This window comes from Leopardus geoffroyi, chromosome D3 (genome assembly GCF_018350155.1).
Source record: "Leopardus geoffroyi isolate Oge1 chromosome D3, O.geoffroyi_Oge1_pat1.0, whole genome shotgun sequence".
NCBI classification, from domain to species: domain Eukaryota; kingdom Metazoa; phylum Chordata; class Mammalia; order Carnivora; family Felidae; genus Leopardus; species Leopardus geoffroyi.
Genome location: NC_059339.1, coordinates 28,485,383 through 28,501,786, shown reverse-complemented (window position 1 = coordinate 28,501,786; position 16,404 = coordinate 28,485,383). Strand labels below are relative to the sequence as shown.

Here is a 16,404-nt window from a genome sequence, read left to right as displayed (position 1 = left end):
AAAAATGAATAAACGTTTAAAAATAAATAAATAAATAAATACCTTTACTAAATTAGGAAGTGTTATCATCCTTATTATAGTCTATACAATCAAGCATAAGCTATAACTCTCCAGTTATTTTTTCCTTTTGTTTCATCGTTACAAGTTTATACCTGGAATTCAAGTATTTTATATATTATAATATAAGTGGAATATTAAATTTCATTATACTTCCTATATCATTATTATGTAAAAGTACAACTTATTATTAATCCTCCCAGTGTGGGGGCTTTGTATGCCTTTTCTTAATGGGTATGTATTTTGACAAACTGAAGTTTTTGAAGTTTTGAAATCAAATTTATCTTTTTTTTGGCTAGTGTTTTCTGTGTCCTCCCTAAGAAGTCTTTGCCTATTCTAAGATCACAAAAAAATCCATCCATGTTTTCTTCTCAAGGCTAATAGTTTAATTTTACATTTGGGTCTATGATCCATAGATCTATATTTGTTGAGAAGCGTGGATAAAATTCATTATGTTCCCATAATAATTATCCATCCAGTTGTCCAGCATCATTAGTAAAAAGACTACATTTTCAGCACAGGATTAATTTGGGACCTCTGTCAAAGAATCAGTTGACAATGTGTGTGTGGCTCTGTTTCTGTGCATTGATCTGTTTCTCTGTTCTAAAGCCAATGCCACAGCGCCTTGATTACTGAAGCTTTATATTAATTCTTGAAGTCAGGTTGTATAATTTATCCAGCATTTTCCTTTTCCAAATTGCTTTGGCTCTTCTAGGTTCTTCCCATTTAGATACTCATTTTAGAATCATCTTGTCAATTTACCAGAAAGCCTTCTGGGTTCATGATTGGGTTATGGTGGAATCTACAGATCAATTTGGGGTAAAATAGGTTATCTTAGCCATTTGGAATATTCTAATCTGTGAACATGGTTTATCTCTGATACCATTTATTTAGGTCTTCCTTAATTTCTCTCAGGAATATCTTACAGATTTAGGTAGATTTACTTCACATTTATTTTTTATCTTGGTATTGGCATTGTAAATAAATTCCTTTTCCATTTTGCTTTTACTACTACATAAAAATACAATGGATTTTGGTATACCTACCTTATCTGTGTAACCTCGTTAGGTTCATTTAGTTAGTTTGTGTGGATCTTTGTAGTTTCTGTAGTAGTTTTTATCTGCAATTATGTAAAGGTCACAGAAAGGCCATTTTATTTCTTCCAATATAATCTTTCTCTCTCTTACTTGGCTTACTGCTTAAAACATCCAGTAAAAGGTGGGAAAACATTCTAAAGGCCACATCTCACTGCCTTGTTCCCAACTCTACAGGAAATGGTTCAACGTTTCATCAATTAAATATGATGATTACCCGGAGATATTTCATAGTTATTTCTATCAGTTTGAGGAAGGTCCTTTCTAGTCCTAGTTTGCTGAGAAGTTTTACCATGAACGGGTATTGAATTTTGTCAAATAATTTTTGTCCATCTGTGAAGATTATCATGTCATTTTTTTTTTCAACGTTTTATTTATTTTTGGGACAGAGAGAGACAGAGCATGAACGGGGGAGGGGCAGAGAGGGAGACACAGAATCGGAAACAGGCTCCAGGCTCTGAGCCATCAGCCCAGAGCCGACGCGGGGCTCGAAACTCACGGACCGCGAGATCTTTGACCTGGCTGAAGTCGGACGCTTAAACCGACTGCGCCACCCAGGCGCCCCTATGGCGCATGTCATTTTTTAATTTTAATCTGTGAAGGTGGCAATTTATGTTGAATGACTTTTTAATATTACACCATTTTGCATTCCTAAGTTGACTTACATTTGGTCATGGCATATTATTATTTTCCTATGTTGCTGTCTTTGTGGTGTTCATATGTTGTCAATGATATTTGTTCCTATGATCATGAGGGATATTGGCCTACAATCCCTTTTCTTGTAATGTCTTCCTCAGGTTTTGATATGAGGGTTATGCTGCCTTCAGGAAATGAGCTGGAAAATATTCCTCTTCTATTTTCTGAAATATATGACATACGGTTGATACAATTTCTTACTTAAATATTTGGTAGAATTCACCAGTGAAATCATCTGGGCACAGAGTTTTCCTAGAAAAGTTTCTTATTTAAAATTTACTTTTTTGGGGGTGGCTGGGTGGCTCAGTCGGTTAAGGGTCTGACTTCGGCTCAGGTCATGATCTCATGGTTTGTGAGTTCGAGCCCCATGTGGGACTCTGTTGACAGCTAGGAGCCTGAAGCCTGCTTCAGATTCTGTGTCTCCCTCTCTCCCTGCCCACCCCCCACTCACACTCTGTCTCTCTCTCTTTCTCTCTCTCAAAAATAAATAAAACATTAAAAAAATTTTTAATAAGTAAATAAAATAAAATTTACTTTCTTTAACAAATATAAGGGCATTCAGATGTTTTCTTCTTGGATCAGTTTTGGTATGTTTTAATGACCAATTTCTATTAAGTGGCCAAGTGATTATTTTCTTATCATTTTAATGTCTCTAGTGATGTCCCCTGTGTAACTCTTGATACTGCTAATTTGTATTATATCCCTTCTATTTCTTTTTTTTTTAATTATTTTTATTTTGAGAGAGAGAGCGAGCGAGCAGGGGAGAGGGGCAGAGGGAAAGAGAGAGAGAATCCCAAGCAGGCCCCACACTCTGCATTCAACATGGAACCCAAAGTAAGGCTCCATCCCACGACCCCAGGATCATGACCTGAGCCAAAATCAGGATGCGCCACCAACTAAGCCACCCAGGGTGCCCCCCACCTTCTGTTTCTTGATAGAGGGATTCTCAATTTTATTAAATTTTTCCAAGGACCATCTTTTGGCTTTATTCATTTCCTCTATTATCTTTCTGTTTGCTACTTCACTGGCTTCTTCTTTTTGTTCTCCTCTGGTTTCCTTATTTATTTATTTATTTTTAAAAGTAAGCTCCTTGTCCTATGCTGCACTTGAATTCTTGACCCCAAGATCAAAAGTTGCATGCTCTACCAACTGAGCCAGCCAGGAGCCCCATGTTCCTCCTTGTTTTCTACTTTAAGTTTAATTTTCTCTTAATTTTACAGCTCTTAAAGGTAATAAGTTAAATCACTGATTTGAAATCTTTTTTAAGAAAACATTTAATACTATAAATTTCTTTGTAACTACCATTTTAACTGTATGCACAAATTTTTATAGGAGAGGTGTTTTTCAACCTTTCTTTCCAAGATAAGTTTCCATTTCTCTTGTGATTTCTTCTTTGGTCATGGAACAAACAATGCCTTTGCTTTCTCTTTAGTTTTTTTTTTTTTTTAAGAATTCTTTAACTGGATATAGAATTTCAGGGTTTCTTCAGCACTTTAAAAATGTCATTGTATTGTCTTCTTGATTAGAATTCAGCTTCCATTGTTACATTTTCATATGGAATATGTCTTTTTTCACTAGCTGTTTTTAAGATTTTTCCTTTATTGTTGTTTTTCAGCAATTTTACTATGATGTGGTTGTGTGTAGTGTTTTTCCTATTCAGCCTTCTTGGGTATCTTGAGCTTTTAAGACCTGTAACTTGATGTTTTCCATCATATTTGGAAATACTTTAGCCTTTATTTCTTCAAATGTTTCTCTGTCGCATTGTCTGTCCCTTCTCCTTCTGGGACTCTAATTACAAATACGTTCTTGTTATTTTTAGTCGGTACATAATAATGTAATGTTCTTCAAGTTTGCATTTCATCACTAATAAATTTGTTGACACCTTCAAGAGACTTTTCTCTGTAGCCCATATTGTATTGAAAAAATAGTCTTTCTACATATGGTGAGATTCCTGGTTAAGTTCAGAAAAATTCTGCTTTGCGAACGTTATTGATTATGCCTTTGTGTATGGAAATATTGGAATATTTCAGTCAATATATGTTCATCGTTACTGTCCTTTTTTATTTCATTGAGATTGTCATTCTTTGACAAATGTTTTATTACAAAACATTCATCAAATAAGATGTCTCTATTTCTGATTATCTTGAATGTTTGGCAAACCAGTTGGAGACGTTGCAAAATAATAAGTCTTTTCCATTTAATTCCATTCATTACAGAATGTAAATTTTTCTCCAAAATTGAAGATCATCAAAAAATTCTTTTCCCAACTTAAGAAATTACAAAGCACAATTATAAAATTGCAAAATTAAATCAGGTACACTGTCTGAGCTCTCCTTGTTTGATTTGTTCCTTTCCTTCCTTCCTTTTGTAGTGATAAATTCAATGGCTTCCTATTCACACACTTCGTTTCCGATAATTCCAGTTTGCTAAAGGCTTCAAAACTTTAAGTTTCTTTGGTGTTCCCTTCATTGAACATTTAATTAAAGACTCACAACGAATTTTGAACAAATTGCAACAAGAACAAATGGTGGACTCACTCACAAACTAGTTCAACACCGTTGTAGGGCGCTAGATTGATTTTCAAAGTAGTTTTTCAAAGAGTCAGACATTTGTAACATCTGGCTGATGGTGGACAGCTGAGAGGAAAAAGTACATACTGTTATGCTTGAATATTTTTAAATTCAACCTCAGCTTCATCACCAAATATTTGTCGTTCGTTTACTGTACATATTTTATCAGCTCATCTTGTTCCTTCTGCATGTATTCCTCAGATGTAATCTTTGGTTATCCATTCACATTTACAAATGAAGCCTATTTTGCTGAGTATAGGTCATTATTAATTTGCCTGTGTGATTGTTAACTCTATCTCCAGCAGCCAAAAACTGGTTTTCCACTGTTGTCTTGGTATGCCACCTAATTTAAATTTGGGTGTCTTATTTTAAATGAAGTATTAACACTAACAGTTCGATTAAAATAAGCCTGGATTGGTTTGATACACCTCTGCTTTTTGCTTTCAGATTCTGCCACGTGTGGTCTAGTGATGTGGATGACCCCGGAGCAATAAATAGAATTCTCACTTTAACATGTGGTTAACTCTGAAAGTTAAACTACCTCCCTTCCAGAGCCTTTACAAATGCTGTGTAAGTTGGCAGAGTACTCACTGAATACAACGAAGTGCGCTCAGACATGAGCGGTCAGGATCAGCCATCTCTTCGTTGGGTGCCTTATTGGTAAAGCCATACTAGCCACTTTAATAGGTTCCAACACTTTAGTGGCTTATCCCAGTGGAAGTATATTTGTCACTCATGTACCAGTCACAGTGGATGTTCCTCATCAGTGAGTAGCTATCCTGATCATGGTGGTTCAGGGACCCAGATTCCTGCCAACATACGGTGTCACAATTTAAATAGACTCCTCTGTTGTGTGTCTAGATGGCAGATGGAACAGAGAGCCTCTTACAGGTCTTGACCTGTAGGTGACATACATCACCTCCACTTATATTCTGTAGTTGATTACAGACTACATGTCTATACATGTAGGTCGAAGGAACTAGAAAATGCAGTCGTTAAATTGGGCAGCCATGTTTCAGCTGCCATTCCTTATCGTAGAAAGATAGCACAATTTTTGGTTGACAGCAAGCACTCAATGTCATTGATTCTTAACCTCTTATACTAAAACAAATTCCAGATGGTTATTTACATTTTTTAAGTAGATAATTATAATCAAGGAAAGGGAAAAGTCTTTGTATTATGACGCAAAATGTAGAACTCATGAAACCAAAACATTAATTCACCTAAAAACATACACCGAGGTCACCAGCAAGTTGGCAGGGGTAAGTAGGTGGAGGGAAGAGCTCATGACTCAAACTACAGGTAAAAGTGATCACTTCTTTAATATATGAATGGTTCCCATAAATGAAGAAGAAAACCCAACAGCCCCAAAGGTAAACCAGAAAAACACATAAGGTGATAGTTCACCCAGGAGCACCTAGGTGGGTCGGTCAGTTAACCTTACAACTCTTGGTTTCGACTCAGGTCATGATCTCACAGTTTGTGAGCTCCAGTGCACTCATGGCCTGGAACCTGCTTGGGATTCTGTGTCTCCCTCCCTCTCTGCCCCTCCCCTGCCTGCTCTCTATCTCTCTCTCTCAAAATAAATAAACTTAAAAAGATAAATGACAAAGCCTATGCTTTTTTAAAAAATAAAAGATGATAGTTCACCCAAAGAGGAAATATGATGATTCTAAGCCATAATTTAAAAATAACACCAGCAGGGTAGCCTGGGTGGCTCAGTTGTTTAAGTTTCCAACCCTTGATTTCTGCTCAGGTGATGATCTCACCGTTGTGGGATCAAGGCCTGTGTTGGGCTCCATGTGAAGCCTGCTCAGGATTCTCTCTCACCCTCTCTCTCTCTCTCTCTCTGCCCCTCCCCTGCTCACTCTCTCTCAAAATAAGCATTTAAAAATAAATAAATAAATAAATAAATAAATAAATATTTTTTTTTTCAACGTTTATTTATTTTTTTGGGACAGAGAGAGACTGAGCATGAACGGGGGAGGGGCAGAGAGAGAGGGAGACACAGAATCGGAAACAGGCTCCAGGCTCTGAGCCATCAGCCCAGAGCCTGACGCGGGGCTCGAACTCATGGACCGTGAGATCGTGACCTGGCTGAAGTCGGACGCTTAACCGACTGCGCCACCCAGGCGCCCCAATATTTTTAAAAAGCTGTTAAAATTACTAGGATAAACCATTTAAAAAATTTCCAAGCCTCTCCAACCACATACCCTTCTCCTCTCCACCTTGCTAAGCTGGCTCCTGGCCTGGAGCACAATGTAGGAGGGGTTACACAGCTTCTCAAGGTTCTCTGATTAGGTGTCCTAGTGATGTGGGACTGGGCTATATTCTGCAGTACACAGGCTTTGAATTAACTTCCTTGCCTGGGTGTAGTGGTAGAACAGGCTCTCCAAGACTGGTATGACTGGCTGGATGGGTACTGGAATCGGGAAGCACTCCCCACCAAGTTCCCTGACCCGAAGACAAGTGACTCAGCTCTGTAGGTTGGCAAAACCACTGGCTGGGCTCTCTGTGCAACTCCTACTATATATATATGGGGCTGTAGGATTGTCTGTGCAGCTTCCCCGGTAATCTGGTTAGGCTTCCTGTTCTGGCAGCTGGGAATATTAGGCAGGGCTTTGAGCCTGATTCCCTGCCAAGGCATGAGTATTGAACAGGCTCCAAGATGTGTATGGCTTATTTGCTGTGGACCTAAATCCCCAACCAGACTGGGCCACCAGCTCAGCTCCGCAGATGGTCAGAGCCCCTGGCTACCATCTCTCCTTGGTTGCTCCTCCAGGGAAGAATGCTGTCAGCCAAGCTCTGAACACTGGTTGTTGTAAACCCCACCCCCACTCCTCCATCTCAATATGATCCCCAGGGATCAAGGAGACAGGTGGGGGTTGTATTTTTGAAGTAGGGTGCTTGAGGGAGGCCCCATGAGGAGATGCCATTTGAGCAAAGAAGAGAAGAGTACATTGGGGGATTTCTGGAGGAAGAGCATTCCAAGCAAAGGGAAAAGCAAGTGCAAAGGCCCTGAGGTAGGAGTGTGCCACTGGGTATGACAAATAGCTAGGAGGCCAGTGGGGCTGGAGTGGCATAAACAAGAAGGACTGGCAGTCTTCCAAGGCCTGTTAAGGCCTTGAAGTCCACTTAAAGGACTTGCATCCTGCCCTCAAAAACCTCCTGGTTTTCAGCCCTCCTGTCACAGGTCAGAGCACACCCTCTTGCTGAGGGGATTCAGAGTCCCCTTTTCTCCATTTGTCAGTGCCATAAGCCAGAGAAGATGATTTTGACTAGCTTAGGGAAAAGAAAATAAGCTGGAAGGATAATGGGCATTCCCAGAGTCCAAGGGGGGCCTGGAGGACTGGGTTGAAAGCAAGGTAGCTCCAGAAAGAGAGACCCATGGGAATAGTCGCCTGGCAAGGACAGAGTGGTTAGGGTGCCACCACTCAGGTGGAAGGAGCTCCAGCTGTTGGAGGTTCCCATTCCAAGGAGGGAGCATCCTATTGGCCTGGCCTGAGACCTATGCCTGCTTCTTGCTGGGCAACGGAGTCTCAAGCACAACCCACCGCCCCAGAATCTCCAGTGAGAGTCTCCGGGGAGCCCTGAGTTGTGAAATGGTTGCTTGGTAGCCAACCCCCCCCCCATATCTTAGAACCATATATTGAGGACCTACTGTGTGCCAGCCACTGCATTAAGGGCTTTAGGGTTTGGGTTGCCTGCTTGAAACACAACATGGACATGAGCCCAAGCTTCACTTTTGGCTTCTTAATATTATCTTCTGCAATATATTACATTGTGAAAGGTGAAATGAAATAGTCACTTATGTCAACAGGTTTTCAAATGGAGCCAGAGGCCAGTAAGGAGATGGGCCTTATGCACATCCTCACCGGTAGGAGAACCACAAATGGTGGAACCGGGCCAAACTGCAACTCTTCCAGGGACTCGGCCCAAACACCTGCAGCTTGCTATAGTAAGAGACCCTGCTTAGTGATAGCCTTAGACACCAGTTACGGTCACCAAGTTTAGTTTCCTGCCACCAACACCAGTCTTGGTCATCAGAATTCTTAGTAAACGACATATCCAAGCATTCCCTTTTGTCTTCAAAAACCTTTTCCTTTTATTCCCTGGATGGGGGTGGGGAGGGTAGAGGCACTACTTTGGTTGCTGCCCAAATGTGTTCTTTCCCAAACTGCAATTCTGAGACCCCAAATAAATAACTTTGTTTTTATTTCAGCTCTGCCTCTTCTCTCAGTTGACAGAGTTACATTGTGCTTCGCTAAGTAGGAATGCACAAATGCTTTCTTCACAGCTTCTAGGCCTCTTCATTTTGATACAATTTGAAACGTGTGGGGGTGGTGCGCGGATGAATTCAAGCACAGCACAAAGCATCTTGATATATTGATCAACTCAATTCATCAGTTGTTAACTGAGATTCATCAGCTGTTAACATTTGCTGCATTACCTTTATGTTGTCTGTCTCCCTCTTTTTTACAACAAATTGCACACATTGATTGTATACACCTTGATGAATTTTCTCCTATGCACTCCCCTGTAATACCATCACTATAACGAAGGTACTAAACATATTCATCACGTCCAGAAATGGATGTGTGTTCTTTCGTGGTTCTTTCTTTCTTTGGGTAGGAACGTGTAGCATGTGATCTATCTCCTGGAAGCAGAGGCGTGGGAACAAGGTGTGGGAGGGAAACATGAAGGAAGCAGAGAGGGAGCAATTGATGTGATTTTATGCAAGGTGGTGTAGACAACCATCCCTTTGACCCAGGTTTCTCCATTACTTTGCAGAGAGAGGCCTGCTAATTATTCCTCTTCTCATCCTTTCCCTCTCTGTGATCATTTCTTCATTATCTTTGCAAAGATTCTCGGCGCTTTCTTTTTGTCTTCATTAGGCTTCTTGGTGGTTTAGCCGCTTAGCTGCTATCTTGATTTCTTAAAGAACCACCTTAGTTTTTTCACCTTCCGTTTTGTCAGCCTCTTCCATTAGGTTTATTTTGGTGTGAGATTGTGTTTTCTCATTTCAGGTGTAAGTAAATACATACATACGTAAGTTCATGCAAGAATGTGTGTGTAGGTCCAGTATATGTACAAACTGTATATCCAAATTGCATTTAGTTGTCTACCGCTTTTTGCCTGTGTATCCCCAGTTTTCCAACTTAAATACCACCTTCTCTCCCACTGCCCTCACTCCTTTTTTTTTTTTTCCCAGAAAGAATGCTGGCAGATTCCTGCATGTCATCAGGAAGGTAATGATAATCAGATCAACTCTGTGGCAATTGGGGTTGTCTATAAGAGTTATAAGTCAGGGGCGCCTGGGTGGCTCAGTCAGTTGAGCATCCAACCACCAGCTCTTAGATGAACACTGGCAAGCCCATGCTCTGCCCAGTTGAATTTCCCATAATAAATGGGAGCCCGCTGCTTTGCCTCAGCCCACCTATGCAGTAAAGATTCAAGAGTTATGGGGGTGCCTGGGTGGCTCAGTCATTTGCGCGTCCGACTTCGGCTCAGGTCATGATCTCGTGGTCTGTGAGTTCGAGCCCCGCATCAGGCTCTGTGCTGACAGCTCAGAGCCTGGAGCCTGTTTCAGATTCTCTGTCTCCCTCTCTCTGCCCCTCCCCAACTCATGCTCTCTCTCTCTCTGTGTCAAAAATAAGTAAACTTTGAAGAAAACAAAAGAGTTATAGGTCCGATTTCCCAGGGATTCATCATTAAATGTAATCAATCATTCATGCATCCATCGATTCTCTCTTAACATATGAATTGAGTGCCTAGTCCTGGTCAGATACTGTTATCTCTATTGGGGAAAGACCAGAGAAAGAACAGATCCTTCCCCTGAGGCCCTTCTATTCTGTTGGTGAAAGTCCAGTCATAAGTAGTGATGTAGACTCTATGGAGCGCAGGAACAAATTCAGTGCATGACCCGTTAATGCCAGTGGGCAGAAAATGGTACAACTTTTCTGAAAGGCATGAGAGAAGACTTACTGGGAAGAGTCCCAAGTGCCATGAAGAGGCAGATCCTTACTGAAAGATGCATCTCAGTTGTGCTTAATACTAAGAACCTGCTATACCCAAGGACTGGGCTGGACTCAGGGCAGGACACTGAGTCCATAAGTGAAGTCTCGGAGTCTCATCCAATTTGCTATTCCAGAGTTTTCTCCTCTTCTTCTCCCTACACCTTCTCACAGGTTACCCTCCACCAGACAAACCAGAATCTGAAACCAGAACACTCAGTACATTTAGCCTAGTATTAGTCCATTGTGAAATTTTCAGCTGTGTAGATCGAAAATGTCAGGGTGTTCAAATTATTCCATTATTTTTTTTTTCTGGGCCTTGTGTCTTTCTCATTTGTTTTGCTGAAAATTTTTTTATTCATTTAAGAAATAACAGTATTTGCTGGCTTTTTTTTTTTCCCTGCGAAAATCATCAGTTAAGAACTCATGTTTGACCAGGGCAGTAGCAGGGGAAAGATAAAGCAGAGACAGAAACAGTACAGTTAATATGAGTTTGTGATTCCTGAATATAAAAAGTTTGGGGGTGAGAGAGAACTCTCAGAAGATTCAGAGGTTTCCAGGTTGTGCGCCAGCGTTTAAATTGGACATGAAGAATGAGTAGGACTTTATCAGATGAACAGAGGAGAGCAGCAGGAATGAGGAAGACCAGTAGTTTTCTGTATATGTTGACTTTGATGGAATATGCATGTGGGATATTCTCAGTATTTGGATAATTGAATAATAGGAGTTTCCAGCTGGAGATAGACCTTCAAGATTGGAGGTGCAGATTTGAAATAATCTGCTTAGAATTATTAGGCAGAGTCATAGCTTGGATAAAGATTGAGCTTGTCCATGATGGAGAACATGGAGAATGAGAAGGCCAGTGAACAAACCCTGGGGATACCATTTTAGAGAGGATGGATGGGAGAATGGCAGTTAGTAAAGAAGACTGAGGAGTGCTAGGGAAAAAGTAGGTGAGGAATTAGAGGAAGTGAAGTGGAGAAAATTTTTAAAAATTTCAAGGAGGAGTATTTGATCAAATTACTACAAAGAAAGTTGGATTTAACTTTTAAAAGTTCTCTGGTGGTAACCTTTTCAAAAGAACAATTTGTGAGTTAAGGCCTTTTATTTACATGGTTGGTGCTTTCGGTGTCCAAATGTGGAAAAATAACATATCAACCAAGGTCCTATCTAACTTTTTGTAAATGCAACACCTACCCAGGCAGGGTCAAGGGAAAATGGTCTAGCCTGGTGTGCATACTTGCCCAGCATTTTTCCATAATTGTCAAAACCTAGGAGTCAAGTGTGAGGAAAAGTGTTGTCGTTCTTACCTGCTTCTTGTGGGAGTACTTGAGGTTTTCCTCAAGTCCTTGATGAACTCTTCTGGATGAATACTGGGACAAAAATCTGGCAGCAACAGCTGGAAGCCACTGTCAGGCCCTGTCTCTGGAATGGAATCCCGAGACAGCTGTATTTTTAATAGTTTTAAGTTTTGATCAGAAATAGTTTCCAGAGCAGCAGACTGGAAAAACTGGACTGGTCAGACTGGAGAAACTGACCTCGTGTCGATATGTTATTGCAGAAAACTAGTATCATAACAAGGAGAAAATGTCAGGTGATGCGCTGAATCTACTAGTTCTCCGTAGTTTGGGAATTCTAGTGATGTCAGTAAAAAAGTCAATACGGGATTACTTTTGCTTGTGTCTTTTTTGTTATGTTTGAGTACCTGACTGTATTTTGTTAGTGCTGTCTCTATTTTCTTTTGATTGTCCTTCTTCTGATATCTCTCCTTTTAGTCTGCCTTTCTGAATTGGATCCCTAAAGAAAGCTCTAAGGAAAATTGTCTTGGAATCTACTACTATTAGAATACATTTCCACCATATGCATGTTGAACATATATGTATATTTCCTTCTAAGGCATTGGGCTACCTAATGTCAAGTTTGTGTCATCTTTATGAGTTTCTTAGGCAAAACGACTTTCTACCTGTACACACAGTGATAGTGATAGTGATAGTGTCAGTGATGATGTCCTGTCAAGATTGAAAGCATTTTCTGGATTGTCAGGTAGAAATTTTTGTAAGGTACAGTTTTAAAGTGAACTGCTTTAATATTTTTTTCACAAATTGGTAAGCTGTGACTTAACAAGAATATATGGCCAATTGGAATACCAAGTTTTGAACCAGTTATATATAAGATAACTCACTTTGCCTTCCCCCAGATGGGTCCTATTGATCTTTAATGCTCAAATCTGCTGTTTTCAGGCTGGAGTGGATAATTCCCCTGATAATTTGGACACAGTAATTATGACTTTTTTATTATTTTGGCAATAACTGCCTTTAATAGGTGAACTATATTTTTAATTTTCTAAGAAATTAAGGAAAAGAAACAAAAAAAACTATAATAGGTAGAATGTTTTTATACTGGGTCTGATAGTTCTGTTTTTTCTAGAATGATCCCTGTTACTTCTAGGATTGTTGCTTGTTTCACACTTTCTGACATCATGATTTCATCTATTCCTCTTAAACTTTCTTCAAATGGATATATAGGAATGTAGGAATTTTCCAGGCAAATACCAAGAAAAAGAGATTCCAGGAAAGGTATTCTGTGACATAACCTTCTGACTGTAACCACGTGTAAGACATCAACCCAAATAACAAAAGTTTCACATAACGCAGTTGTGTTAGAGGCACCCCAACGACACCCAGATTTGATTATTCACTAGAAGAGCTCACAGGACTCAGCATATAGTCGTACTCATGCCTGTGGTTTGGTATGGGGACAGGCTAGAAAGGCCAATCAGCACAGAGAAAAGGTGCATGGGGTGAAGTCCAGAGGAGACCAAGCGCAGGCTTCCGGGAATCCTTTCTCTATGGAGTTAGCAGGATGTGCTTAATTCCTCCAGCATGAAATTAGGACACCACAAGTGAAATGTCTGCTGGTACGAAGGTTATGGATACTCAGTGCCCGAGGTTTTCATCAAATGCTAATCACATAGGCATCTTCTCCTTAGCATGTCCCAAAATTCCAGGTTTCCAGAAGGAAATCAAGTGTGTGGCCTTAAGCACACTGATTGTACCAGCACTTAGGCACAGTGAGCCACTATTGACCAGGTAGGGAATGGTGAGAACCCTCCTTAAATCCAAGATCCCAGGGAACAACCAAGGGCCAGTCATTCAAGGAGGATGTTCTGAGGGTAGCCATCTTTGGCCTGCTGGACGAAACCTGTTCTGTATAGGAATTATAGCCCTGACTTAATTTTTGGTGGTGTCTTAAAATTTTATTTTAATAGCAAGTAATATGACGGTTACCATGGTACTGGTTTCAGTTTCATCATCCGTATGAAGTAGGTATTTGTACAAAAAAGACTAGGGCCATATTAGGTCATTATAATCTTTTTTGATGTGATTAAGCTTTCATTATGATTCTTAGATATGATCAACATAATGATTTTTGATTTAAAATTAGAATAAAATCTCTTAATTATATGGAAAACCCAGGTTAGATTCCTATAGTGCTGAATCCCTGTTTATAGTTATAAGATACTTGATCATATTAACCAATTGTTTTCTTTCCTAAGTATACAAATAACTTTTGTATTCTTGTATTTTGCTTTATGTATTTTCATATGCTTCCATATGGGAGACAGTCCCCCTATTGTGTTACTTTGATCTCTATCTTAATTTTCAAGGTGACTGTATCATGCGTTAATATATGGCAAGAGTAGCTTCAATGGATACCGTGTTTTGTTGTTGTTGTTTTTTACATTTAACGAGCCTTATTCCTTACAGCAGTTTTAAGTTCACAGCAAAATATAATAGAAAGTACAGAGAGTCTCCGTATGCCATACCATGCTCCCGTACACGCCTAGCCTCCCCTGTTGTCAACATCTTGCATGACAGTGGTCCATTTTTAGTAGTATATTTTTGTCAGTTCCTTTGTTTAGTTTTGAGCGAGAGAGCATGCACGTGTGTGAGCAGCAAAGGGGCAGAGAGAGAGGGGAGAAAGAATCCTGTGCTGTCAGCACAGAGCCTGATGCAGGACTTGATCCCACGAACTGTGAGATCATGACCTGAGCTCAGATCCAGACTTGGACGCTGAACCAACGGAGCCACCCAGGCACCCTGACAACAGTGGAGCATTTTATATGGACACTAACTCATCATTTTCAGGCAGTCTCTAATTTGCATTAGTGTTCAGTCTTGGTGTTATGCATTCTATGAGTTTTAACAAATGTGTAATGATGTGAATCCACCTTTGTGGTATCGTGTGAAAGAGTTTCACTGCCTTCAAGGTCCTCTGTGCTGTGCCCCTTTATCCCTACATTCACCCCAACACTTACCTCCATAGTCTTGCTCTTTCCAGAGTAATTCCCTGGTAATTGAAGGTAGGCATTCAAGATATTCTTTGCCTTTGTTTTGTTTTGTTGCTCATCAGTAGAGGATCTGATGATATATGCCTTGCATGAAAAAAAGCATGATTTCTCTAGATGTGTGTCACCTAATGGGGAGGGTTGAGAAAAATGACATCATGAACCACTACATAGCACTCACACAGGGATCATCCTCCTCTGTGATGTGCGGTGGGTCTAGATAGACTCTCTAGCAATGGAAGGAGACAGTCTCAAGAGGTTAGAACTTTATCAAACTGGAGTGCCAAATCCTTCTTCCTTAACTTCCCATTTGAAATAAGGCCAGGGAGAGTCGGTTTGCTATGGTTTGGCCATGCTGCAAAGTACAATAGCTATAGAGCACACTTTGTGAGGGGGTGTTTCATCCTAAAACTGAACAGTGTCTGCTGAGGAGCTGGGGAAGTTCTGCCGTGCATGTTACAGCAAAATAAAGATACTCTCTTTTAACTCCTCTAGTAGTGGAAGTCCAGAAAAATCATGCTAGTTTCAGTTTGACATTGTCAACTTAGGATAAACATTCACCTAACGATACCATTTTCCTCCAGCTTCATAGAGTCGGTCAGTGATGGTCATTGGAAACATCAGTTCACCTGTAGGTGTCAAATTCTGATAAAACCCATTTTTGCTTTTGGACAATATAGAGGAGAAGGTAAGATTTCTTAGTGCTTTAAGCCTACCAATGGTATAATTACCATTCAGTGTAGTGTGGTTTCCAGGTGTGGTCCCAAAGCAATACTTTTGAACAAATCATTAGCCATACACTTGTAATTTCCTGTATTTTTCGATTGTTGATTTAACATGTATTTTGCTTTCTTCTCTAGGAGCAGATAAGAATGCTGAGGAAGACTCTATAACCAGGTAGGATTTTTATGGATTTGTAAAAATGACATTTGCTGGGGCACCTGGGTGGCTCAGTCGGTTAAGGGTGTGACTCTTGATTTCAACTCAGGTTTGTGAGTTCAAGCCCCACGTCAGGTTTTGCGCTGACAGCTTCCTAGGGATATCTTTCCCTCTTTCTGTGTGCACTCACTCTCAAAGTATAAAGGAATGAAATGAAATGAAACGGAAAATGAAATGAAAGGAAATGAAATGAATGAACTGAAAATTATGTGTTTCCTAAGGGAATGCAGAGAACAAAAGCAGTTGTTGAGTGTTCTACCCTGGACGAGACACTATAACCTATGCATAACATCTTTTAAGTTATATAGTCATTGCATAGCTTTGCAAAGTAGCTGTGTTATTGTAGCCTACTTTTTATTACTATGGCAACTGTGGTTCAGGGAGGTTGATTACTCGACCCATGATTCCATAGTTAATGAGTAGCTGAGGGGTTTGCCCGTCAGCCTGTGTAGCATCCACATCCATTCTCTGGTTCCTCAGCAGCACTGAGATGAAGACACAGATCCTAGGGCAGATCAACTCAGAATGTCAAAGGTAATGATGTCGGAACTTTAATTTAGGGTTTTCTAAATGTTTTTTTCAGCGTTTATTTTATTTCTGGGACAGAGAGAGACAGAGCACGAACGGCGGAGGGGCAGAGAGAGAGAGGGAGACACAGAATCGGAAACAGGCTCCAGGCTCTGAGC

General features: G+C 40.2%; 1 protein-coding gene across 1 annotated transcript in view; it reads left to right on the top strand.

Moving 5' to 3' along the window:
* LOC123588453 (mitotic-spindle organizing protein 2B-like) overlaps positions 1 to 15,983 on the top strand; it is a 23,622-nt gene extending 7,639 nt beyond the window's left edge. Inside the window, exons 4-5 of the mRNA XM_045459460.1 lie at positions 15,105 to 15,109; positions 15,951 to 15,983. Of these exons, the coding sequence (XP_045315416.1) occupies positions 15,105 to 15,109; positions 15,951 to 15,968 (23 nt within the window). The 3' untranslated portion in view covers positions 15,969 to 15,983. The remainder of the gene's footprint in view (positions 1 to 15,104; positions 15,110 to 15,950) is intronic.
* The last annotated feature ends 421 nt before the right edge of the window (positions 15,984 to 16,404 follow it).